Source organism: Manacus candei, unplaced genomic scaffold (assembly GCF_025592945.1).
Source record: "Manacus candei isolate 608988 ecotype Guabito, Panama unplaced genomic scaffold, ASM2559294v1 h1tg000037l, whole genome shotgun sequence".
NCBI classification, from domain to species: Eukaryota; Metazoa; Chordata; class Aves; order Passeriformes; family Pipridae; genus Manacus; species Manacus candei.
Genome location: NW_026138085.1, coordinates 17,327,109 through 17,354,150, shown reverse-complemented (window position 1 = coordinate 17,354,150; position 27,042 = coordinate 17,327,109). Strand labels below are relative to the sequence as shown.

General features: G+C 43.4%; 1 protein-coding gene across 1 annotated transcript; it reads right to left on the bottom strand.

The window, feature by feature from the left end:
* Window positions 1–6,090: 6,090 nt before the first annotated feature.
* RAD50 (RAD50 double strand break repair protein) lies at window positions 6,091–25,966 on the bottom strand. The gene is made up of 26 exons (XM_051794034.1): window positions 25,928–25,966; window positions 24,459–24,638; window positions 23,988–24,071; window positions 23,539–23,690; window positions 22,542–22,730; window positions 22,184–22,388; window positions 21,678–21,806; window positions 21,272–21,437; window positions 20,400–20,593; window positions 19,644–19,850; window positions 18,580–18,762; window positions 18,228–18,385; window positions 17,526–17,701; window positions 17,186–17,423; window positions 16,499–16,688; window positions 15,512–15,638; window positions 14,568–14,761; window positions 14,158–14,268; window positions 13,505–13,597; window positions 13,311–13,424; window positions 12,421–12,548; window positions 11,397–11,621; window positions 9,239–9,324; window positions 8,649–8,791; window positions 7,190–7,323; window positions 6,091–6,853 (listed from the first exon to the last, which is right to left on the bottom strand). The coding sequence occupies exons 2-26, from the start codon at window positions 24,585–24,587 to the stop codon at window positions 6,667–6,669; spliced, it is 3,942 nt and encodes a 1,313-aa protein (XP_051649994.1). The 5' UTR covers window positions 24,588–24,638; window positions 25,928–25,966; the 3' UTR covers window positions 6,091–6,666.
* Between the last annotated feature and the right edge of the window lie 1,076 nt (window positions 25,967–27,042).

Below are 27,042 nucleotides of genomic sequence, written 5' to 3'. Positions count from 1 at the left end.
TGGCTGGATGCCTGCCAGGCTCCTGCCCTGGGTGTTGGTGTCTCAAGGGAGCTGATGTGAACCCAGCGAGTACCTGGATCTCTCCTCCTGCAAGGCCCCTTCTTCCCTGAGCTGGCACATGGCTGCTCTTGGAGAGGAAGAGCTGAACTGTTTGTCAGAAGAATTCGTGTCCTTTGGCCACCAGGACGGGAGCCCCAGCAAGCTCACACAGCCAAAGATTGGAAACAAAAGAAAACCTCAAAATTTTTATCAAGATGTTAAACATCTGCAAAGATAAAAAAAAAAAAGCTCTTGCATGTAAAGGAAGAAGTAGCTGGGGGGGTTTTCTGGCATGTGGGTGTTTGGTTTCAACCAGGACTTCCTCGGCTCTGTCGCACAAATCCCAGTGTGTGAGGACGGCTCCTGCAGTGCCCAGCTTGGGGTCCCACACCACCCCACGCCATCCCATGCCACCCCACACCACCCCACACCATCCCACACCACCCCACGCCACCCCACACCACCCCATACCATCCCACACCACCCCATACCATCCCACACCACCCCATGCCATCCCACACCACCCCATGCCATCCCAGGGGACATCAGAAAACCAACAGTAGCTCAGGAATTCAAACCACCACGTTCTTGGGCAGAAGAACAGACACAAACCTGTAATTATTTCCCACCATGGCTGAACTGTGTGGTCAGTGGGAATTTGACAAATGACAATTGTCAGATTGTCCTTTTGCCACACAGGTGAAGCAGCCCCTGGTCCTGCAAACCCCTTGCAGGGGAGCCTGACTTCACCTGGTACCTGCTTAGGGGCTTATAAATAGTGTAAATTGTTGAATTTAAATGTTTCTACATTTTATAAATTAATATTTTTTTTCCAGATTTTCAGTGAAGTCAACGTGTCACAGAGCCTGAGGAAGCCTGAACTTCATATTTCGAACAAACCCCTTCCTACTTCCCTGCATTCTTTCTGTATGGGATGACCATTGACCTAAGGTACAGTGACAGGACTGCAGCACTCATCATTCTTGGCTTGTATTAGCTTGAAAAAATTGGTTTTCCTGGAAAAAAAAAACAGATGGTGATGGTTCCCAATCACTGAACTCAAAAGGCTGGGTCAGAGCCAGGCAGGAGCGTGGAGGATTCCCATGGCATCAGGAGGGAGGTGGAGGGGCTGGTGTGTGCCTGTCCCAAAGCCCATGTCCCCTGAGCCAAACTGCTGGAGCAGGAGGCACCATGGCCCCAGGAAAGATTCCACTGCTGTGCTTTTGGGGTCTGGCAATGGCACCATGGTCCCAGCAGGGTCACAGGGCTGTGGGGGCTGTGGGGAGTGGGGACCCCATGGCTGGGAACACCCCACCTGCAAACTGTGTGTGGAGAGCCTGTGTCACCTCCCCCAGGGAGATCCCATCATTCCCCAGACTGTTGATGGGGGGTCAGGAGCCTGCTGGGGGGAAAAGCTGACCTGTGTCATTGGGGTTGTGGGGTGGGAAATAGTGGCTGGAAAGTGGAGACCAGTTCTGAGAAACAGTGCTGAGAGGGGGCTGGGGAGGGGGGACAGAGCCATCGGTGTCACCCCTGCAGGAACCAGAGGAACTCCTGCTGAGGCTCCTGGTCAGCCAAGCTGTCCTTCCCAAAGGGACTGGGGCACACAGAGCTGGGACACCACGTCCCTGAGCCCAGTGCTGCTGGCCAGGGTGGGCACAGAGCCCCGGTGTGTGAGCCCAGCCTGAACTAGGTCTCCTTGTTGTGGAAGGGCTAGTTTTGCTTCCAGCTGCAGCCAGAGGTGTGTGCCTACAGTGCTTTGTTACCCTGTGCCCTTCATGACTGATTTAAGCCACCCCACGTTGGTCCCAACCAATTCAGAAAAATGATCCAAGTGGTTAATTCAGGTGTCTCACACTCCTCTTGCCTCCACGAGTGGGAGAGCCTGGAGGATGATGGTGCACACCAGGCTGGTGTTGACTGGGACTTTCCATTCCTCCATCTGTGGATGATGACACCAGAAAATGGAGAAGCCAGCTGAAAAGACCCTCAGTGCAATCAAACCAAGAAATTGTGCTTTGTTCTGTGTCCAAAGTCATGGCTTTCTTCCTTCTTTTTTTTTTCCTTTTTTTTTTCTTTTTTTTTTTTCTTTTTTTTTCCCCCAGCAGCAGAGCCAAGGTTGGATGCCACAATCATCACACACGAATGGAAAGCGGTGGGGTTGGCTGGAGCCCTGAGCACCACCAGCATGGGATGGCCTTGGTGGACATGGATGGAATTGATGAAATCAGTGGAAAGAAACAGGTATGACCAATTGCTGTCAGATTTGAGGGGTACAGCTCCCTGTGGCAGCCTCCCCTTCTCTTCCCTGGCTCTGTAGGAAACAGGGGAATGCCAGTCCATAACTTTAGCTGGGCTGAATCTGTGACTCCCCAGTCAAAGAGGCAGTAGCTTTGTCTTGGTGCTGGGCCATCACTGTGGCAGTTGGCAGTTCCCCCCTGGCTGCTTTGGCCACCCCAGCTCAGGGTGGGGACAGGACCTGGCACCACTGGCAGGAAGGGCATCTGCTCCTCCTGGGTGCCTTTCCTTCCCCCACAGCCTCCTCGTGCTCAGCTGCCCCTCCCTGGCAGTCTGAGCAAAGGGAGGCAACTGAGTCACCTCCCCACCTTTGCTTTGGCAGCCAAATTCATCCCTGTGGCAGGTGGAGGGTTTGTGGAGGGACAGGATGGGATTGTGGCATTAGAAACAATGTCAGAACTCAGGAGGTCCAGTGGATGCTTTAATTGAGGTGATATAAATAACTTCAGGTTCTTCGTGAGGGCCTGATTTTAGATGACCCTTCTAACCACTTCCTCATTTCCAGCACTATTTCGGCTACTTCTTTTACCAAATGCTCATGGAGAAGCCACCACACGTTTTCCAGGCCATTTGTGCTGTTCCTTACTTTCAGAAGGTGGCAGAGAAATTAAATAAGACATCTTATAACATGAAAAAAAGCCCAAATGTGGGTCACAGTGCAATGTGTAGCATCAGCACATGCAGTATCTCTTGAATCAGTGATTGGGTTTACAAATAGGGGATGCTGCCCTGTGCTGGAACCATCCCCCTTCCTTCAGCCACTGCAGCTGGAGGGAAAGGCACACTCCAGCAATTCACTTTTCCTGCAAAAATCAGACTACACAGGTAGGATGGAGCCAGGTGAAGGAGAATTGGCAAGTTGCATCACATTTCCCAAAGGTGGGATGGTGCAGTGAGTGCAGTGAGTGCAGTAAGTGCTGGCTCCTGGCAGCTCGCCTGGGGGGCAGCCAACCCTGTCATACTGAGATAGATGAGATGATACTTGGTGTGACATTTAAATGCAAAGTTGCAGGGAGACAGCAAATGATTAAGCTTTTGGAAGCATCATCTATACTTATTGCTTTGGTTTGTGGTGTTTAGTTGTAGATAATCACATCTGTTTGGGCTCCTTAATGTAATTTTTAGGGCATGCAAAAGCTTTTGGCTTAAAATATGCCATGTAGGAGGAAACTGTGGGGAGAAGTGAGGTACATGTTCTGTAAGTCAGTTTTTTACTTCAGGGAGATCAGAGAGCAGTTTTGGTTTAAAGACATTTAAAATTTAAAAAAAAAAAAAACTTAAAAATTCTCCGTTGATTAAAAAGTCTTCTCGGAAGTTTTTAAACTCAAAGTGCTCTGGGGCAGGTGTTGCAGCAGCCTGCAAGAAGAGCTGTACTGCAGAATTAACACTGAAGGAAACATCAGAAAATCAAAGTGTTGGGTTTCTATTGCTAGTCTAAATTCCACTTAGAAACAAGGTGTTCAGACAGGAATGTCTTGGAGGCCTCTGGGTTTTTTTCCTAGTGAAAGTTGTTGGCAGACAAACTGAAAATAAGCCGTGGCACTGAAGCAGTGGGTGCTGGGGCACAGGGGGGGAGGAAGGCCTCTTGCACGAGCAGTTCATGCCAGATCCCAACTCCAAAAGCATTTGCCAGGGCTGAAGCTGCAGCCAGACCCAAATCCCTTGGAAGGGATTTACACCCAACCTGCTCTTCCAGGGCAAGATGTAGGGGCATGGGAAGCATTTGGTGCTCTCAGGAAGCTGCTGGGTGCCTGCCTGCTTTGCAAACACCATCCCAGGCAACTGCCTGATTCTCAACTCCTGATCCTATGGCAATTCCACTCATTACTGTTGTTAGTTTTGTAGTTGTTACTTTTGGCTCTTAGTCACAGTGTGTCTGGGTGGGTGCTGTTCCTGTGGGGTTGTGTGCACGGGTTGCTGTGCAGAGCATCCTATGCTGGGATCTCTCTGCTGGAAACCCACCCTCACTCCAACCACCATGGCAAGTAGACACTCAGGTTCTTCACCACTTAATCACCTGCCCTCTGAGTCACCACAGTAAATCTGTGCCTTGTTTGCCCTAAGATGTCTCTGCTTGGCTCTGTACTTTGTGTAGCATCTTGTAGGGACAACAACCCCTCTCCTGGGACATCCTCCTACTCTTGCTGCCTTCACCTCCACCTGTGTGCCAGGGCAGGGAGCTGTGGCAGGGCAGGGGCTCCCGAGGTGGCACTGGGGTGGCTGAGGTGGCACTGGGGTCCCCAAGGTGGCACTGGGGTCCCTGAGGTGGCACTGGGGTCCCTGAGGTGGCAGAGGGGTGGCTGAGGCCCCTCAGCACAGCCCAGCTCCCCACGGGCCCCGGGGAGGTGTGGCACAGCCAGACCTCTCTGTCCCCACGGGCAGATCACGAGAAGTGTTTAAAGTTTCTCCTACACTTCATTCACATAAGCACTTTTTTTTTTGCTTTCCAGTCCACATGAAAACCATGGGGCTGGTGGTCTCTTTTCCGTGCTCTACACTATTCAAATCATTAAGGGGACTATTTTTTGTCATTTTAATGGACAGGTTGGTTTCCCACCGCGTTTTCTGTATTTTTTTCCAAGTTCTGGCAAAATGTTTAATACGTGTGTGAGGATAAACTTTGCAACTGGGGAGCAGAGAAAGGCTGGTTTAGGCAAAAACGTGCCCGAAGGACTTCATAGACAAACTGCAAGTCATGGTTTTAGCTTGGGGGAAAGAGCAGTTCAGAATACACAGAGGTTGGGGAGTTCCTTCTGAAGACAGTGCAGAGCTGGGGTGTACATGTCATGCTAAAATAAACGAGTTGCACAGGAAAACTTGAAATTTCAAAGGGTTTTTTTTTTCTGTTGATTGTATCTTTAAGAAAATTTCCCTTCAGGAAGTAGTACTAGAGTCAGTGATGCTTCTTGTTTAAAACTGCAAACATGATGCCCGTTAGTAGCATTTCCTTTGCCTGCTCTCCCCACCTCCCTCCCCAGTTGTGTGTTCATTGCTTTTTTGGGGAATTGGTGAAAACGTAATTGCTAGGAAGTCCCATTCATTCACTTATCTTTGAGTGGTTTCCCATGACTGGTGGCTTTCAGAAAACTGAGGTGGAAATAATCCATAGTTGAAGGGCTTGTGTTCTGCCATTACCCCTTAAGGGGTGCCCCTCACCCCTGCCACAGGTGCCAGGTCTGCCCACACCCCCAACCCTGTCAGCTGCTCCTCACCCTGCAAAATAAAGGCATTCCTGCACCCTGGAGGAGGAGGAAGACAGCAGGCAATGTTCTCAGCCAGAGAGAACCATCCCCACGTTACAGCTTTGGTCACAGTTTGCTGAGGAGCTTCAGCTGACTGCAAGGATTCAAACAATTAAAGTGCAGCTTCTGCTGGTGGACTCTTACCAAGAGCTCAAGGCAGAAGAGGTGCCTCCTACTTGCCTACAAATAAAGAGAGACAGGTAAGTCCCTTCCCTTGGGGCTTTGGAGGCAGAAAGGCACATTGTGAGAACTCCTGTCTGCACCTCCAGGACTCGAGGCCATCAGGCCCTTTGCATTTTGGGACAGGCCAGCCCTTGGCTTTCCACTGTCACCCCAAGTGAGCAGCAGGTTCCCTCAGGCTGCCATGCCAAGGAAACCCACAGCTGGGCAGGTGAAGCTCAGCATCCACACACATCAACTCTGAGGCACTTCTGTACCATTTTCACATTCACAACCACTGCCATGAAGAATCAGAACACAACTCACTGAGCAAAGAGAATTCACTCATTCCTCTGGTTAGAGACAGGGCTTTGCTTTATTCTCAAAAAAGCTGTTAGACTTGGGGAAGACTGTGTCTTTGAGCAGCCAGAGTTAGGTTATCTTGTACAGAAAATAGTAAAAGTTCCCTTTGAAGCTTGTGAATTTTGGGTAGACCAGGTGGGTGGCTATGAACACAAGACACCCACCCATGCTGACCTTGCCAGAGATGGAGGGCAGGCCCTATTCCATTGACAGAGCTGCAGCTGTTCCAGAGAATCTGCAATGGATCTCCCCAACAGGACATAAACAAAGAACTCACAACTTTATTTTCCCTTTTAAAGCACAGAATACACCTAAATTAAACTGCCTGGTATTCATTTAAATTCTTTCAAATCATGGCGATTCCTAAGAAATTCCAGAAATACATAGAAAGAGATGAAGTTTAAAAGTCTTACAGTTTTAGACTCTGGCTAAAATTGTGACAAATGTTCAACAGGTTACAATACAAAGGAACCATATTTTCAGACCCCTCCACCTGAGCTCTGCCAAGCCAGGCAGTGTATAATGTATCAGTCAGGCTGTCTGTAACGTGTCCTCACTGGAGGTTCTAATGAACATACGAGCCCAGGGAGCTGACACTGCATTTCATGATCTCAGAGCACTGGTCAGTGTTCTTCCTGATCCTGTAGAACGTTTCCACGTACTCAGAACGGCCCAGAAGTTCAACAAAATCTTCATCATGAGTTATCACCAGGAGCTGAAAGTTCCGCTGCTGGGAGCGGCTTTTTATGATCCTGCAAGGAGATATTACTGAGTGTGTGTTTATCTAAAGCAGGGGCTGCTTTTAGAGAACTTGTAAACACACAGCACAAAAATTCAGCTGTCCATAACCATCGACCAACCTAATGCTGATTAGCCACTATTTTTACCAACATTAAAAAAAAAAAAAACCTCAAATTATTTAAGAAATGCTTTTTCTTTTCCAGATAGAGGGAATTTAAGGTGACTGCTTTGCATGAGTATTTGCAGGTGCCAAGATGTGCCATCTTAAAATGTAATTCACTAGTGCCACCTACTCTGACCACCTGAGAAATACCCATCTTTCAGTGTCACAAGGAGAGCTCACTCACTCCATGAGGGCATGTGCCAGAGACTCAATGTTTTCTCGGTCGAGGTTGGTTGTGGGCTCATCCAGGGCCAGGATGCCACAGTTGAGACAGAATGTTTCTGCCAGAGCAAGGCGAATAATAAGAGAAGCAAGCACCTAATGGAAAGAAATAAAAAAACAACAAAAAAACCCTCACTCTCCAAAGTATTTAAAGAGGTTCTACATGTGACGAACTATTTAGTTCCATTGCAATCTGTGACTGAAGCTTACAGAACAATGTGCTGATAGTTCACAAAATGACAATAACTAATTAATTACTGAAAAACTACATCACAACTTCCAAGTTTGAATTGAAAGATGGACTCTACAAAGAAGTCAAGTACTCAAAATTCAGGAGATATTGGAAGTAAGGATTCTAATCTGAGGTAAGGAAGCTACAAACTGCCACCTGCATTACCTCCACTCTCTGTGCAAGCCCATCCTACTGCACAGGGAGGGTGGAAATTTGCCTGCATCACTAAGTTTGAGTTACTGAACTCCTGACTACTTACTAAAACTGAAGACAGCAGGGTTTGCCACTGTACATGTTAGTTTTGCATCAACATGCCTAATCATACCTGTAAGATCTCTTGAACTAGTGCAAATTACAGGTCACTCGATGGAAACTGTGCTGCCAAAAATATTTTCCAATTATCACAACTGCTGGCACCTCAGTTCATGATCAAAGAATTCTCAGAATATCGGCTCAGAAACTTGTTCAGGTTTCGCTCTCATTTACATAGGACTGCAACGCAACATCTCAACTGCTCCAGGAGACAACACACCAGGCAGCTGGAAACAACTCTGCAGCCCCCACGTGTGGGGGTGTGGCTGTGAGGAACTTCTGACCACAGGTCTGTCATGGCTGGTGACACGAGGCCACTTGGCCAGTGTGTTCTTAAAGCACTGGGACAGAAGAATGGGCAGAGCACAGAGCTGTGAGCTGACAGCACAGAAGGAAAGGCAATACCTGGAAGGATGGCTTGGTGACATGAACTGAAAGGTTACAGTCAGCAGTAGGAGAGAAACAAAATGTGGAGGGAAAGAGGTCCTGTCAACTTAAGAGGTAGATGCAAAAAGAAGACCAAAGGCTCAGGAAGATAAAAAACATGGGAACAAATTGATTGACCTAAAGCTGTGGTAACCTCAGACTGGGAGGAGCTGAACTTGAGGAGAGAGGGAAGTCAAAGCCTTCACCCCTGAAAGGAACCAGTCTGGTGCCCAACTGAAACAATGCAGGGTTCAGATGTTCAGAATCACATATTGCAGAATAATATACTGACAGCAACACCCTGTGTGTTGACAGTGGAGGGAAGTTGTACACAACTATAAATCAGAGCTGGAGCCGCCTGTGCTTCGGTCCCTTCTGAACACGAGACTCCTCTGCATCCACCTGGGTCTGCTCTCAGAACCCCTGGGGACTAAACACAAAAAGCCATCACCTTCTGCCCAGCACTGCATCTCCCTCGCATGTCCAGGGCTGTGTCTCCCTTCACCATCACCACCCTGTAATTGTAGTTTCTTCTCTTATCAGCGGCTGAGACGTTCTCGTCGGCATCAGAACGAATTTCTATATATTCAATATCTGAAAATGGGAAGGAGATGGTTTTCACATTATCAAAAATCTTTAAAAATAACACAGGATTAAGGGAGATGAGGTGTAATATCCAGTAACAATAAAAATTCAGTTCAGAACTCCCACTAACAGATACATCTTTGAAATTAATTTTTCCGAAATGGAAAGAATGAACTCCTGCATTTCCTCTGCCTCAAGGACACCTTACCTTTGGAAAACACAGAAAAGGGAAAAGTAATTCTATTTATCCTGCAATTTACTGTGTATTCTATTTACCCTGCAATTTTAATGTGTAATAAAAAGATTACAGTGGTGAAGAACAGATGTGGCCTTTACAATGAAACCAACTATTTTCAGATGCCAGATTTTCCATCTTGAGAACAAACACTGTTCCATATGCAGTGCTCGATATCAAATGGATACACATGGGATAAACCAATAAAAAACATTACAAACCTTGCCCTCTGTAAATGTTTCGCCAAAGGTCACGAATTATTTTGTTGATTTCTTCCATCTTCATGCTATGAAATGTCATTATTGCTCTAAAGAACAGCAACAAAACCCACAAAATGTTAGAGATGCAACCATGGACTGCTATGGACTACAGGGGCTTTAGGGCAGGCAGTGGTTCCCTTTCCATTCCCTAAACACTTTTACTAAAAATAGAGGAAATACCAGTTGATTTTGAATGCAGAAACATTTAAAGACTAACGACACACTATTGTGTAAATAATTTTATTGTCAGAAACAGCTCAGTCTCAAGAAGTAGGAAAGTAATGTGGATAGTTATTTCCACTTGTTCCACTTGACTTTTCAAGAGAATTATAATTTATGTGTGAGGTGTATTTTCAAACTGACGCCAAGAAGATGAATCTCATGGTAAGCCTTCCAGAACAAGTGTTACTCTTCAGCACAGTCCCCCAACAGTGCCATCACCAATAGGAAAGGAGAACCTGAAGTCTCCCCAGAGCAGAGAATTTTTATCAAGAATGTAATTTTATAATTACCCAAACAGGCATTATGACTAGAACTGCCTTTCTCTTCAGCAGCAAGAGTAACACAGAATGTCATTAATAATTTTGAATTTAATTTCCCTGGTGAATATATCAGCATGATTTTAGTTCATTAACAGATAAAGTCCTAGACAGTGTTCAGGAAAGGACAGGATGCTGCATTTCTGACTTGTTTTTTAAAGAAAAACTACTCTAGAATAAAAAAAAAGCTTGCTCAATTTATGGCAAGCAAACATAGCCCAAAAAGCATAGCAGAAATAAAATAATCCTTCTGAAATGCACTTTTACATATACTGCTCTTCCACCCGCCCTGGGGAATATTGAGGTATCAAGTCTAATAGGAATTTGTTAAGTTAAAACCGAAGTGTTTTCAACAATTTACTAAATTAACCCCAAGAATGCATTCCTCATCAATATTTATCACAACCTCTAAATATTAAGTCAATAAAGATCAGCTGATAGCACAGAACACCCACAGTGTTGGCTTTCCCAGCCCCAGCTCTGGCCACTGGAGGTAGAATTTTGTCTCACCGATTTTTCAGACGATTACCCATAAGTGATGCTTATCTATTTTTCTTGAAATTACAAGCCTGTTTTCCTGTTTAGCCTTAAATAGAAACAATAGATGATTTGATAGCATACAAAAAGAGCCTAATTCTAAAAAGGAAATTCTTGGAGTGCATCTGCACTGCAGCTGAAGGGAAGAATTACACATAGCTCGGTGCTATTCCACCACTACAGCTGAACAAATGGGGGAGTTCAGGGAGCCACATGTTTTACTTTGTACATGGTCACAAATTTGGAGATGCCCTTTTTGGCCAGTCAGCCCAAGACTAGCAAATAAGCTTCCAGAGGAAACAGAAACAATCACAAAGTTTGCTACACTTTCCATCAAATGCCAGACGTGTTTCTTATGATCTTGCCTTCTTTGATATAAGTACAAAACCACCCACGCTGGAAAAGGGCAAAAAGCACCTCTATATTGTAATAATCAAAAACACAATAGTTTACCTCAGCAGATGATCATGGGAAACAAAAAATCTACCTGGCATATCTTATTCATGTTAAGATATGACCAGAAGGTGCTAAAAGACACTGCTATAGAAATGAAAGTAGGGAGACCCAGGTTAATAATGGATTTAAACATGGATTTCACCTTTCCTTATCTCTCCCCAACTGTTGCACTCCAAATACGAGTCCTAACATGTACAACCATACAAACAAGTCCTACAGAGAACTGGGAATGAAATTATAACGATCATCACACTTATCTATGACTGTACTAAAATCCAATTATTACCATCAATGTATTTACTATTTGTACATTACAGACATTAACTTACAGATATCCTACATCATACCAATCCTGTGCAGTTTCTGGTGTGGTTGCATTAATTTACTTTAAAAGTTGTACCTTGTTATGTTATCCTAATATTTAAATGCCAGAATTTATAAAGACAAATTGTTATATATCTCAAAGAATTGTATCCATTTACCATTTCCAGGTTATCCTGGAAGCCTGAAATTGAAAGCTGCTTTGCATCAAGGTTATTGATAAAGATGAGAACATTTCAGAATGACCCTCACACGACAATACTTACTTATCAAGAGCCTTGTAGTAAAGGTCCAGATCTTTGTTCACCAGCTCTGTTGTTCTCATGACAATCATCATGTCCCTGTATTTGTCCTCTGCATCTTTGAACTGTGGCTCTCGAAGCTCCTTCCTGAACCGAACAATCTCCTCCTCAAACCCACGCTGGCGGCCAAGGGCGACGTGATGGTTCCTCTTCAGAGATTCTATTCTCTCCTCCAAATGCTTTTGTTCACTGTGAAACCATAATTGATACACAAGTCTTTTGTATTCAGGGTTACACGATTTTTTAATCAGGGTTCTCATTCATGCTAGACAGTAGCTCATTATATTGTATCTTTAAAGTCTGTAACAGTTAAAATTATAGCACTGATGCCACTGAAACAAAGACATTATTGAAATAAAAACATTTTAAAGTTTGTTAAGAACATATTCAAACCACTATTCTGAGTGGGAGAAGCAGGGTGTCAAGTTCAAATGCTAAAGTGCTATTAACAGAATTATAAAAAATAATTAATTTCATAGGTGGAATTTAACTAGGATACACCGAGCAAAATAAGGAAAATTATTGGGTAAGCTCTAGCAAGCTAAATAAATCTTTCACATGCAAGAACCAGCAGAGGGATAATTACTTTTCAAAAGTGTTTACTATCTGAGCAATTATTATTAAACTACTGAGGTAAACACAGAATTTACTGCTGGGACCTAAGTGAGCAGACTGAAAATGAAAACTAAATATTCTTATCCAGAAGTATGAATTATTTAAATGTGGATTTAGCAGTGAACATCATGAAAAAGGATTAGGATGGAACAGGTATGAGCACATATTTCTATTTCTAGCCAGAAGCACTATTTAATTTCACTGAGTCATTTATGTTGTTGTCATGGGGATGTGAAGCAAATACAGGTGTGAAGGAAGTGGTCTACATGTCTGGGGAGAAAAGAGGACCAGGACACACGAAAACACAGTGAGTACAACATTCAGATATTGCCTGAATTCTTCTGCAGAGCCATTCTGTTTTGAAGGTGCTTACTTTTTCATTTGGGGTACTTTCATTTCTCCCATCTCCTTCATGAGTTGTTTTATCTTGTCTTCAACTTTTTTTAGCTCCTCATTCCGGCTCCTCAAAGTCAGATTATCCTCCAGCCACCTTTCCTGTACCTGCCTCCCCAGAAAGCAAGGAGGTGTACAGTGTTTCAGTATATTGGTTCTCAATTACAATGTATGAGTTCTGTATAACTCTAAGCATTCTGCAAACATAAAATAATTGACAACAACCAAAATTATCACAGTGAGCACTTATCTTGTGCTAGAAATGGAGCACAATGGAAATCAGCAGTATTATTTCAGCTTTCAAACTGGAGTAACACTTACAGTATTTACTTTCACAGGTGAACACAAGTGATTCTGTGTGAATATTAATCAATGTTTCAAATGGGGTAAGTAGTTTAGGATGAGATTTAACCAAGCCCCCTATCTCACTTCTACAAGTTAGACAGTAAGTGGAGGGGTAGAATGGGTAAGACATATTTCCTATGAAGAACATAAGCAGTATTTGAAATATATACACAGGAATTTAAAGTACATGATAAAATCTGGAGTAACTAGCAACTTTTGGTATTTTACTTAAAAAGGCACGTTTTCTCCACACAAAGACACTCCTGAAAATTCTGGCTACTATCCCAACAGACTTAACCCTTTTGGAAATACCCTAAGATGACAGTTAAATGTTTTCTGAATTTGCATACACAAATCTCAAGATTTTTTTCAGCCTAATGCATGGATAGAAGCTATTTTGCCTAACAGCTTGTTAAATAAATTAGAAGGAATTAAAATTTTGCACCAATACAGACCTAGGCAGATTTAAACCAAAACTAGGAATTATTTCAACCTCAAAAAGTATACTTGAAGCAATACATCCACCTTTTGAGTGTCAATATCTTGTCGAGTCACTTCCATCTCTTTACTTATCTTTTCCTTCTGTTTCTCACAGGCAGCCAAATGAGAATTTACTTCATCAAGTTCAGACTCCTTTTGCTAAAGAAATAAAATGGTATATGATTTAAGCACAGAAGTACTTTCCATGCAAACCTTTTATTGTCTGGTTTTTAGATTACCTTTTTATAGTCTTCTTTTCCTTGTTGAATATAGTTTTCAATTTCTTTCGTGTACTTGTTTATATCTTTAACTTTCTCAGTTATGCCATTTATCTGCAGAGAAAAGATTTCAAATGAAATGTGGTCTTAAGTCCACGAGCAGATGTGCCCTGCATCAAAGATGAGACACTGGATAACTCTACTGCCAAAGTACAATCACTTATCATAACTCTCTTTAATTATCTAATAAAGCCTTCAGCTTTTGAGATCCAAATGCTCCTTATAACCATGAAAATGTCTCTCAAAACAAATGGTGCTTACACAAGAGAGCTCCTTCACCTGGGAAAAGCAAGTGTGACTCTTGGCAAGGACAGGTGATGGCCACCTTTGCCATTCCTCTTAGGTCTATCAGGAAGGGCTTTTCAACCCATTGGCCAATAAATATTGCCAAATGTCCCAAGACATTGTTTGTCAAGACTGCCAAAGGTTAATTACAATAGAGTTCATGTCCTGTCTGACTTATGTTCTTTTTCTTCCCTAAAAGCTCCACCAATTTCAAGCATCTGCTGAAGTTACTGCCCTTTCCTGAAAATAAACTCATTACCACAGTTTCCATACATGCCCAAAAAACAGTATCTAATCCTATCTCCCAGCTATGCCAAGAGCAAACAAACCTTCTCTTGTGTTTCTTTATTACTTGTAGTCCTTTTATTCACTAGATCCTCCTTCTCCTGCTGCAGTTTTTCTAAAGTTGCATCCAAAGGAAATACTTGTTCTTTTGCTTCCTGAAAAGCAGTTGGAAAAAGTCCTTTTTATTTTCACATTCCGTTAAAAATCAGTAATTTTTCAACTGGTAAAAACAGCAACGTGGTTACTTTTCTTTTTTGGGTGTATTAAAAAAAACCCCCAAACATATTAATAAAGTTCTGGATATTGCCCAAGATACACAAAAGCAGCACAGGACAAACACTTAAAAACACATCTCACTGGCCAGGATTAGAGACAGTGTTAACACACCAAGATTATTATTTTTTATTTCAAGGACGACACGGCCAAGGGTTAAATAACAAAGGGTATTTCTCACCTTGATCTCCCTGCCCAAGGACTGCACCTCAGTGCTGAGCTCCACGCTCTGCTCCTCCAGCTGCCGCCGGCGCTGCATGCTGCTCACAATCTGCAGCCTCTCCGCCCTCAGCTCGTTCACTGTGCTCTTCAGCTGCTGAATCTGACTCTGCTGGTCCTGCTTGAGCTTCTGATTCAACTCAATTTTACCAGTAACTGCAGATGAAAACAGTGAAATGGTCAATCTGTTCTTAAAACCATTACTGTCTTCCTTTTACTCTAAATCAGGCTGGTACGACTGGACTCAGCGCTGGTGAGGCCACCCCTGGAGTGCTGTGTCCATTCTGGGCCCTCAGCTCAGGAAGGACATGGAGGGGCTGGAGCAGGTCCAGAGGAGAGCAACGAGGCTGGGGAAGGGACTGGAGCACAAGTGCTGTGAGGAGAGGCTGAGGGAGCTGGGGGGGCTCAGCCTGGAGAAGAGGAGGCTCAGGGGAGACCTCCTCACTCTCTGCAACTCCCTGACAGGAGGGGGGAGCCGGGGGGGGTTGGCCTCTTTTCCCAGGCAACCATCAGCAAGACAAGAGAGCTGGGTCTTCAGCTGTGCCAGGGGAGGTTTAGGTTGGATATTAGAAAGAATTTCTTTGCAGAGAGGGTGCTCAGCCATTGGAATGGGCTGCCCAGGGAAGTGGTGGATTCTCCATCCCTGGAGGTGTTTAAGGACAGACTGGATGTGGCATCAGTGCCATGGGCTGGGAACCACGGCGGGGTTGGATCAAGGGTTGGACTGGATGATCTCGGAGGTCCCTTCCAACCCAGCTGATTCTGTGACTCCAAAAAGCCATAACAACAAACTAGGGGAATACAGTTACTTCAGAATGTAAAATAAGTTAACTCAAATGTTAATGGCAGGAAGTTTGGAACATTATTTCCAGTATAAAAATTAAACACCAGTTTTGTAAGGCCTACCTGTATCCCACAAGTGTTTTTTCTCCTGTTTTTCTTGGCTTACTTGCAGAACAGTTCTACTTAAATCTACCCCCAGCAGTTTAGCCTCCTGCTGAGCAATTTTTCGTTCCATATCCCTAATATCAGTCTGAAAGTATAAGGGAAAATACTATTACTATTGTACTAGTGTTCAACAATGTATTTTTTAATCTTTGGCACTACGAATAAGCTCAGGCACCTTCAAATTTCCCCCCTCTTCTGGAGCAATGTCACATCATTAGCAGCTGGGTTGTGTCAGCCACAGGCTGCTAGAAACTGGAATTCCTAACTGTGGAGGAAATCAGTCAGTGTGGATGGATGGGCTTCTGGCATTCTCAGCCCCTCTCAGGACAGGTAAATGTACAGCTTGTCCCTGGGACAGTGGAACTGCTGGAGCCTCGGGAGCTGCTGCCATCTCCCACCTGGGAAATGCTCTCTGTCCTTTGCCTGGCCCCACATCCTCTGTCTCATTGTTCCAAGATGATTCTCAGGCAAGCAAAGATTTTGTGTTGGTATTAAGGTGTGAAGACTGTTCAAAACAGTCTTCTGTGCCAGAATAACAAAAAGTGTAGGATTCCTCCTTCCCTTTACCATATATTCAGAGGGCACAGAACCATGGGAATGGAAGCACATGTGAGGTGCTGAGAATACACTGAACTATAATGACTATAAGGACTGAGGAACACTTTGGTGTACTTGTGGTCCTGCCCATGTTCTGCATTATATCTTTTTTTCCAGTTACTAGCACAGAATTGAATCAGAACTCAAGGTACTCTGTGGTCCTTGAAAGAAAAAATCATTATGTAAAACATGAATTTTATTAGTACCAAGATCATCTGTGTTATACTGTCTTTTAAAGTATTTTAAAATAAAGACCTTAAAGTTATGTCATATTACTGAATAACTACATATTTAAATCCTAGCAAGTGAATATAATTTTATATATTAAAAAAAATAACCAAAGCATACCTGGTACCTTTCCATCAGTGTTATATCCTGTAAACACACTTTGGCACCTCCCTCCTCAGACAAAGCTGTCTGCAGGAATGATTCCTGTTCTTCTATCTCACCCTTCAGGCCTGTTAAATCTCTGTTTGCATTCAGGATCTTGTTCCTCAGGTCTGGAATTTCCTTTTCTTCGAGTTCAACTACAGTTTGCCTTAAATAAGATATAAATCCCTAAAATTTCTTCTGTCAAAAACAGCAGCATAAATTGAAGACATTCAAGATCATAAAATCTGTGATATGATTTAATAGTGGAAGATTAAATTTAACCAAAATAGTAACCCCTTAACCTTGCCCACATTCAACTAAGCTTGTGTTACATATCCAGCTAAGGTAATAATCCCTCATTTTGGACAGGTGAGATGAAACAAAACAAGCAAAATCTCTTTTGGTTTTTAACTTAATTACAGCAAGTGCCCATGAGAAGGTATAATCCACTGTACAAGAGTGCCCTCTTGTGAAGGAAAGCTCTACCCTCATATATTCTCAAATGCTCTCAAAATATCTCAACAAAATAAATTAACTAGATAAATTAACAATGAGATGAATTAACTAGCCCTAAAATAAAGCCTCCTTGATAGTTTTAATAATCAGAAAACAAGCATTTGCAAGAAAACAGCTTGCAACAATCTGGTTTGCTTAGTACCTCACCTCAGTGGTTTAAGGCTCATCATTTCATCCCGTTTTTTCTCCTTCCTTTTAAGCTCAGTCTCTGTTGACTTCAGCTTGTCTGGGGCCAGGCGCAGCTTGGACTGCAGGTCACTGATGACATCCTGCAGTTCAGCCTCAGTCTGAAAAACTCGCTGGCACACTGGGCAACAAGACTGGCTCTCCTCTGTCAGCTGTGTAATGAACTGGGAATAGACTGCAGTGGCTCCAGCAAGCACAGCTGGCAGAAAAGCAAACAGAAGACTTATGCTGAATAAACAGTTCATAAGCAGAGCTAAATCAGTGCTTCAGGGAGAAAAAGCAGAGCTATGCGTGAATTTACCTCGCTGTTTGGAACTTTTTTCAATTTCATCTTGAAGTTTGTTCAGATCACTGTCAAAATCTTGACTTCCACAAACATCAAAAAGTTTTGCTTCATGCTGGGACAACTGTGCTTCCTTTTTTTTCAGCTCATTACTGGCGTAAGTTTTGTCATTTTCTACCAATGCCAGTCGCTTGCTGAAACATCAGTGAAGAAACTCTTTTATTTCCCAAAACCAAAGATTTAAACTGTTTAAGCAAAACCAAAACCATGGGAAGTTAATCTAAAATTGGTATTCCAGCTGTTCACCACTTCTTCTTCAATGATTTTTCAGCCAATCTATAGCATTGACTATGCTATAGATCAAAGTGTTTCATTTTAAATCCCTTTAGTTTTCTATATGATGAGAAACTCATTTCTAACAAATAAAACCCTACAAAACTTTATAGAATAGGATTATCTACTGCTGCTTGTGAGATATTACTGAACCTCTCAAGGTTGTTATCACTCTTTGACACACTACAAACATTGTGATTTTAACAACTAGCACAAACTGTGTCAGCTCTACATTACAGGAACACTGTAGGATGCTTTCTCTGATTTTGCAGATACCTAAATAAACAATAACGAATTTAGGTTAAAACTATGTTGAGCACATTAAACTTTCCAACATTTAAAAACATAAATACTTATGGAGACATAAACAATTAAATTAATACCTACTTAAGGTTAGTAAGTGTATCCCTTGTCTGATTAATCTTTTTATTTTTACCATGAAGCCAGTCTTCAAGTTGTTTTTTATTTGGGAAGTATCCCAACAGGGACGTTAGTTCCTCAGAATGTCTTGATTTTACTTTTCTAATCTGCTCTTCTTTCTCTGCCTGGGGAAATGAAGCATTTTAAATTAAAGTTTTCATATCTTCAAGTTTATAACAGTCAATGCATTAATTAAGGTAATGGCTTCTATGAAGGCTTTACATCTGATTGGTGATAGACATCTGAAAAATACACAAATCTTGGAGTGACTGTATCAATTTTATATCCCTCTCTTATGAGATAATGATTTAAAAATTACTTTGTCTTTCTTCAGCATCTCCATTTGGGTAATTGTGGTGGTGTGTAGATTCAGCTGCTCCATCTCCTGATCCAACCTCCTGAGAGCTTTGTCCAGGCTTATTTTCTCACTTTGCAGAGTCTGTACCTCCCGTTCCAGCGTTTCTACACTGCTGTTCCTCTCAGCCTTCTCCAGGTCATGTTCCTACACAAAAAATAAATGGCCAGAAAACACAAATAATGACACAAATCAATGAAGTTCTAACTAAAGGAAAGAGAAGAAAGCTCTTCAGCTCATCAGCTGCTACAGGACAGGCACGAGATTTGTAAAGAATTCATGTAAAAGGCCCAAGGCTGTGATGCTGGCATGGGGCAAGGCAAGCCCCAGGCAGAGGCTGGATGCACTGTCCTGGAATGCAGTGCTGCCCCAAGTCACTCATGCTTTTGCCAGAAGCCATAACCACATGACATAGCTCCAGGAAGCTCCCTCATATTTAGTTTGATTTTCTCTATTTTAGCATTTACTGCATATTAAATTTGGAGTTACCCTAGTGAGGAGGCTAGAAAAAACACTGTCAAGCACTGAATTCATATACTGCTAACACACATAAAATATTTGGCTACAAAGGCATAACCAGCTGTTCAGCTGAAACATAAAATGCTTGTAACTTTACAATATTTCATCAGCTAAAACACTTATAACCAAATAGTCCATCTCACAGACAAGTTATCTTGAAAACTGTAGGTAGTGTGGCACTTCAATTCAACGTTTCTGGCCCACTGATTTAAGGGTGACTAATCTCCTATCACCAGCTGTGGCTATTACTCTATTTACAACTCACCAAGCAGCAGCAGCATATTCTATGTGTACACTGACCAAAAACAAAGTAGTGAACAGGCCCTGCCCCAAGGAATGCACTATCTAAAAAGACAAAGCACAGTGGGCATTAAAAGGCAAAACTGCAGCTGACAGAGTAAATATCAAGGGGGGTTGAAGTTTTTTAGTTTTTGTCAATTTTTTTAATGATACAGCCCAAAGTTTTTACTTCAAACTTCTATAATTTTTTCAGTTACACATTAACTTACCGTCTTGCCAATCTCCTCATCCAGCTCACTAATTCTGTCTGAAAACCCCTCCAACTGCTGCAATTCACATTTGACTTTCTTCAGCTCATCATGTTTCTTATTTCGAATGTCTGACTTCAGGTCAATGGTTCTTTCTAATCCAGTTTTCCTGTCTCTCATGTCGTCTATCTGTTTTTGTTTCATTGCTTCTTTTCGTGCAAAGTCTCTCTGAAAGAAGTCAGTGACAATATACTTATTATTTTTTTCACAGGAAAATATTTAAAATACTTTTCCCCACTAGTTTGCAAATAGTCACCACTGTAACACAAGACACTGAAATACTGAGAAAACTAGAACTTGCCCAAAGTTTTCTGCTGCAATGTTTTTGACAGGAAAATGCAGATGCATCATACCAGTAGTGTTCCGTAAGAGGAATTCCATTTTTAACATGACTTCAACGAAAAGCTGCTTATTTTTAAACCAGCTGCCCACTGGAATTCTTCCTCAGGCTTTTGAGCTTGTCAGTGATCCACCTGCATGAGGGCTGCTAGAAAAACCTATGTGACAAACTGCCTGTCCAACAGCCTTCATGACCACTCCTAGTTCCAAAACTAATGTCCATGGAAAGATTCAGGCAACCCACAAGCAAGGATTCCAGAAGAAAAATGGCTTCAGTTCCCCCCCAACACTTCCTCCCAGCACCTTAAAGACACGTCTGGACCAATAACACACTAAGTGGCAATACTGATGGCACTACTAAAATAACCAAGTTCTTACCATCAAATGATTTGCAGCTTCTGTGTCTCTCTCCTGTCTCTCCTTCACCAACCTGTGAAAACTGGTGATGTGCCTTTCACTGAAAGGTGCTCGCTCAAAACCATCCAGCTCCAGCTGTGCTGCCAAGGACTGAATTAAGGAATCCCTGGTCATGATGTGCTCCTGGTGACGATCTGCCTGCAGCTGCAGACGACCTCCACAGAGAGAGAGAGTGACAGGAACGTTCAAAACCCCAAGATACATTCAGGATTCAAAGTCAGTTGCAACTATTAAAGCTTTTGAAATGGAAGTATTTTTAAACAAAACAAAAAGCTACAGAGTAAAAACAAGCTGTAGCTAGAGATTGTTGTTTCAGGTAACTAAATTTTTATTAATGTAATAAATCAATAACTTAAAGCAAGCCTCTTAAAACACTAAAAATATTACTCTGATAATAAACCAAACCCCAAACTTATTTTATATAAGTATATATTCTGTGCCTCAACTACTGCAGCTCTGCTGAAGTTCCCATAATCCATCAAAAAGAGAATACACAATGTATGAAAGAACACTACCTGACTCACCCCCATTCCCCACGTGAACAGAGGATGCTGGGCTTTCAGCTTTCATGTTTTTCTCAGTTCTAAGACAAGATGTACCACATGTTCCAATTAGAGCTCAGAACAAGTGCACATCAGAAACTCTGGGAGCAGAACACCCAGACCTGGCCCCCTGCAAGGTGCCCACACCCCACTGTGCAGCTGAGCCCAAACTGATGCACATTGTAGGAGCTGTGTCCAGTTCAGATCCCTTCAGTTATTATCAGTAGTTCCACTTCAGATCTGAGTTACATTAAAAAATAAAGACAAGGTTCTAGATGAAGTCTAAAATACCTCGTTCAACAAGCAGCTCTGATTTCTCACTGTTGAACCTCTGGCATTCTTTAGTGGCTCTGTCCAAGTCACGTTTATAGTCCAACAATCTCTTCTCCTTCTCCTTCACTATTCTCTGGTGGTTCTGGTACCTATCCCTTAGTTGTTCATCTGTTCCTTGGAAAACCTGTACACCAAATACAAAATACTTTATTCTGTATTAATTAAATTTATAAGTCAATTATTGATGCTTTTAAAATGTACAGTTTTTATAACAGAATTCAAGAAATAAAAGACAAACACCTCCCATGCAGAATTTCTATACTAACACATGTAAGGGGAAAATTTGCTACAAGCAAAAACTGGAAAACATATTTTTCTTAGGCTGATAAAACAAATCAATCTCAATTTTTGTCACACAGGAAACCTTTTCCATCTTCTGTTGCAAATCTTGATTATCTTTCTCCATTTGTTGCCTCCTGCTCTCAAGGGCCTTCACATCGTTGTCCAGCCTCATTACTTTTGTGAGATTCTGTTCAACTGCTGCCAGAGAACTCTGCAAAAGAAAGAATGCTGGAAGTAAAATATCTCACCAGCTTATGAATCCCATAATCAATTATTTTAAGTGTAAAACCCTCAGCATTATAAAATACTTGTAAAAAATAGGGAGGGCTAAGTTTTAGTTTAGTGTTCATTTTCGTTTCAGATACCAGCTAAATTTCAGAGGTTTAAAATCAAGCAACCAAAAAACCAATGCTGCTACAAGAATTCTATGTTCTTAAATCTCCAGTGACTGTTTACAGGTTAGAGCAGCATCTGTCAGGCGAGCTGAGGTGTGCTTAATTCTGCTTCAGGGCAAAGGATTAGACATAAAAGTGTAATATTTTTGACTGTTTTGTATTAAAGTATTAACACAATCATCATGCAAGTTACCTTCAGAGGTTCAAGCTGGCTCTCAATTGTTTTTACATTCTCCTTAGAAGCAGCCAGTTGAGCCTCTCTGTTGCTAAGATGATCCTGGATTTCCTGGGCTTTCTCTTTATTTTGTTTTAGATATTTCAGTTCTGTCTGACACTCTTTTACCTTCAAGCTTTGTTTCAGCCGTACCTGACGCAGAGCTTCGAGCGCTTTAATATACCTTTAAAAAAAAGGACAAAAAATTTCAGATCTTTTGGCAATATAGCAATGCTGCTGTGTGAAACAATGCCTTAGACATTTTCATCAACACCTATGTTATTAGAGAAGACATCTTCTTACTTAGTTTTTATTTAATTACAGTAAAGAGAAAAACCTTGTTGCGGAAAAGATCTCATCGAATTTTTGTTTGAGGGCCTTTCCTTCACTTAACGGCCAGTTGGACTCTTCTTGGTGGCAGAAAATGACGTTGTTGAGCACGGATTTGGAAACCCCGAGGGCACTGATCATCTCCCGATCTATCTCTGCACACTTGGAACTCAGGCTGCCGATCTTCTCGCCGTTCCTGCCCGAGCACAGGGAAACAAAATCCCCAAAGAGGTTACCAGCAAGTTCTTTCAAAAGTAAACTGCATTTTTAACAGTATAATCTCGTTGTAATGCAATGATTCGAAAACTTAACAAGTAACAATTTTTAAGCCCATAATTACCATCTTTGACAGGTGTTTTTAACACTGTCAATATTTGTAGTCTGCCTGTTACACGTTTTAAAACTCAGTGGAACCACCAGAGGGAGCAAAAAACGCTCTGGAGTAAAGGAAATACAACTAAACAGTGGAGATGGGAGTTAAACACAGGCCAAAAATGATCTGAAACTGAAAAAGTTCTAAAGGAAGTAAAGCCTACATACTCCACGCAATGTTAATTTTAAACTGTATCATACAATCAGAGAACCATGGAATAGTTTGGGTTGGAAGGAACCTCAAAGTTCATCTTGTTCCAAACCTCTGCCGTGGTCAGGGATGCCACTATCCCAGGTTGCTCCAAGCCCATCCAACCTGGCCTTGGACACTTCCAGGGATGGGGCAGCCACAGCTTCTCTGGGCAACCTGTGCCAGGGCCTCCCCACTATCATTACTAAGACAATTTTCACATAAATTCAAGCTGACAGATTTCTTAAAGTAGAGGCTGTCAAATGTAGGATTTTTTCAATCACCTACCAGATAAATTGGTGAAACTCCACACCTTTAATCTAAAAGCTCTGGCAGCTTTTAGGAATAGGTTATGGAGTTTTCTCTAATCTTATGCATAAAGATATCCCAAAACCAAACAGATCTTCATGCCAAAGCAAGAAAAAAACACTTGACAACTTACTTTGTCCTAGTAATGACAGATTCCAGCGTTCTAAATTCCGGAGTCTTGCCCTTCTGGGTGCAGATCATGGAGCGCTGGACGGCCACGACATCTCCGTTCACATCCCGGAACCGCAGCCGGATCTGAGCTCTCACATCTGTTTCATTGGCAACCTCAGGAGAAGCAAAAAGAAAACACAGTTACGGAAAATTCTCCTCAAGCTCCAAATGAATATGTGCCTCCTCAGCTGGGGGGAATGTTCTCTTCTCCCCCAGCTCTCTGCTCTTCCTGAAACAATACAGTCGGCCCAAGTCTGCCAACACCCTGAGCATCCCTGTTTCACTCACAACCCCGAGTGCAGGGAAGTATTTTATTTAAATATTTAAATTTATTTATTTATTATTTATTTATTTATTATTTATTTTTTATTTATTTAAATACACGTCAAATTTAGTCACTACAACTCTTACCTTTGGATCGTGAACAAATGTTTTTCCTTTGGTTCCAGGAGGAAAATCTCCAGTGCATATATATTTAAGACATTCAATGATAGTCTAAGAAAACAGAAAGGAATACATACTTATAATGGCAATTTAGAGTAACCAAGATGGACTACAGATAAAAGCACACTAACAGCCCAAATATTTACAAATTAGTAAAATATGCGAGGAGAGAGAAATAAGAAACAACATCTTATTTTTTTGAGTATCATGAAAACACGTTACTTTGAAATCTGCTTTAATCAGGATATGGATCAATTTTCTAGAAAAAATCTGTAAATTCCAGGCAAGAAAGTAGATCTCTAATAATGCTAAACAACAGTGCAGTGGACAGCACAACTTCTGCAATATTATTAATACCTTTCAGTAGAGATCATTATTCAAATGTTGAGGCCTTTCAGACCTTTTACAGCTCAAGCCCAAATATATAGCAAGTCTTACCGTTTTTCCTGCACCATTTGGTCCCACCAAAATAGTTAAAGGACTAAAGAAAGTGATAATTTGTTTGTCTTTATCCTCCACCCCAAAACTCCTCACTCCGAGGATACTCATTTTCTCAATCCTGGACATTTTTGCTGAACTTCTTCTCTTCCAAAGTCAGAGGCACAAATGTCATAAATCCTGTAAAACAGAGCTTTGTGAAAAATCCAGTGGGCAGAAATCACAGTAGATCACTGAAAGCTGACTAAATACCTATACAAGCACAACATATGATAAATATATATAAAAACACAGTTGAGGCTCCTCAGTTACTGTTCAAGGTAAAAAACATATGAAGGTAAAACCCTTATTTGTTTTAAACTCAAAAATTAATCAACTCCAAGTTAAGTGGAGTATAAATCAATGCAGTTAAGAGATTATATATCATTAAATCAAATACAGTGGCCCAAAATAACCCTTTATCCACATCACAAACCCCATGCATGTGCTTTTAGAATACCCCAAACACAACAGAGGCCCCAATATTTTTCTCTATGATAACCCACTGTTGTACTGCAACACCCAACACCGTTCACCACTGCCTGTTTCCCACAGGTACATCCAGCATCACTTTGTCGTAATTCCTGCTGGGAAGGGGAAGACACTGGAGCCTTCCCAGGCCATGGAGTGGGAGCTGCCCCTGTCGGGAGGAGGAACCTCCGACCCTAAGGCCCAGCAAACACAACGGTGCCATGTGAGTATGGCTGTGCATTCCAGGGGTGTTCCAGGGGTGTATGGCTGTGCATTCCAGGGGTGTTCCAGGGGTGTATGGCTGTGTATTCCAGGGGTGTTCGACAAGTATATGGATGAGTCTTGCATGGGTTGTTCCAGGGGTTTATGGCTCTGTATTCCTGGCATGTACAGCTGTGTATTCCACCCCTGTTCCAGGAATGTGTATGGCTGTGTATTCCAGGGGTGTTCCAAGGGTGTACGGCTGTGTATTCCACCCCTGTTCCAGGAGTGTGTATGGCTGTGTATTCCAGGGGTGTTCCAGGGATGTACGGTTCTGTATTCCACCCCTGTTCCAGGGGTCCATGCTCAGCGCGCTGCCCTCAGGGCTCCCCCCGTCCCCCTCCCTGGGGCTCGGCCCTCCCGGGTGGGCTCGGGGGGTGCCCGGCGGGGTTCGGCCCCAGAACGGGCATTTCCTGCCGGGGCAGAGGTGGCAGCGGGGCTTTCCCGCCCGGAGCTCCGCGCTGCGCCGGGGGCGGGCGTTTTCCAGGGGGAGGCCATGAGGCGGCTCTTCCCCTGCCCGTGCCCCTGCCCGCCCGAGCCCGGCCCCCCCCGCGCCCGCTCCCCCCGGCCATGCCCCTGGTCCCTCCCGGTCCTTCCCGGTCCCCCCGCTCCCCCCGGTCCCCCCCGGTCCCTCCCGGTCCTTCCCGGTCCCCCCGGTCCCTCCCGGTCCCCCCCGCTCCCCCCGCTCCCCCCGGTACCTCCCGCCGCCGCCGCCGCGCTCCCGGCCCGGCAGCCCCCGCGCCCGCCCCGCCCCGCCCCGCCATGGCGGCCCCGCCCCCGCCGCCTGAGGGCCCGCGGGCACCGCGCGGGGGCTGCGGAGCGGCTGGAAACGCGTGGGTTGGGATAAGAACGGTTCAATAATTGAGAACAAAGTCAAATACACTAACAGTGGTAAATAACAATAATAATGGTAATAAAAAGGGAAAGAAAGAACCCAAAGAACCGATGCGCAATACAATTGCTCACCACCGATGCCAAACCCCCTTCCCAAACCCCGCTGGCCCCCCTTTCCAGGTAATTCCCCGGTTTATGTGCCGGGCATGGAGTTCCAGGGGGTGGAATGTCCCTTTGGCCGGCTCGGGGCAGCGGTCCCGGCTCTGCTCCCTCCCGGTTTCCCTTCGGTCCCTCCTCGCTGCCAGAGCATGACACACACACACAAAACATCCTTGACTTGGGATAAACACGGCTTACTAAACACCCAAAACATCAGTCTCTAATGTACATTATTCTCATTATGAATCCAAAACACGGCACTGTGCCAGGTACTGAGCAGCGATGACCTCTGCCAGCCAGGGCGGGCGGGTTTGGGGTGCAGGAGGGTCCCAGGTGAGGGGGAGGACAGGGGATCGCTCCCTTTGCCTGCTCAGGTTCTCCCCTGGGGCCAGCAGACCTCCTCACCCCCTCTACCAGGCTTTTTCCTCTTCCTCTTTGCTCCATAGCTACTATTAATCTTCCAGTTAGAAAAAAGCCCGAGCCAGAGGACTGCCCCTTCCTCCCCCTTCTCTGGAGCTTTCTCATCCTGCTCCTGAGGACCACAATTTCCCAGCAGGACCAAATGTAGGGCCAAAATGCAGATGCCATGAACACTCTTACTTCGACCCGGCAGCCCCCGGCCAGGTGGGAGCCATCTCAGGTTCACTGTACGAGCTGACAGTCTTGGGAATCTAATTTGTTTAGATTTTCAGCCTACTCCAAAACTGATTAGTAACTATACCAGCATATTTTAGTGCTTGCTGTATTTCCTCTGTGAAGGGAAACAACACTGCTAGTCTTGTGTCAGATCAAGTTCATGGTTAGGTAACAGAGGCAAACT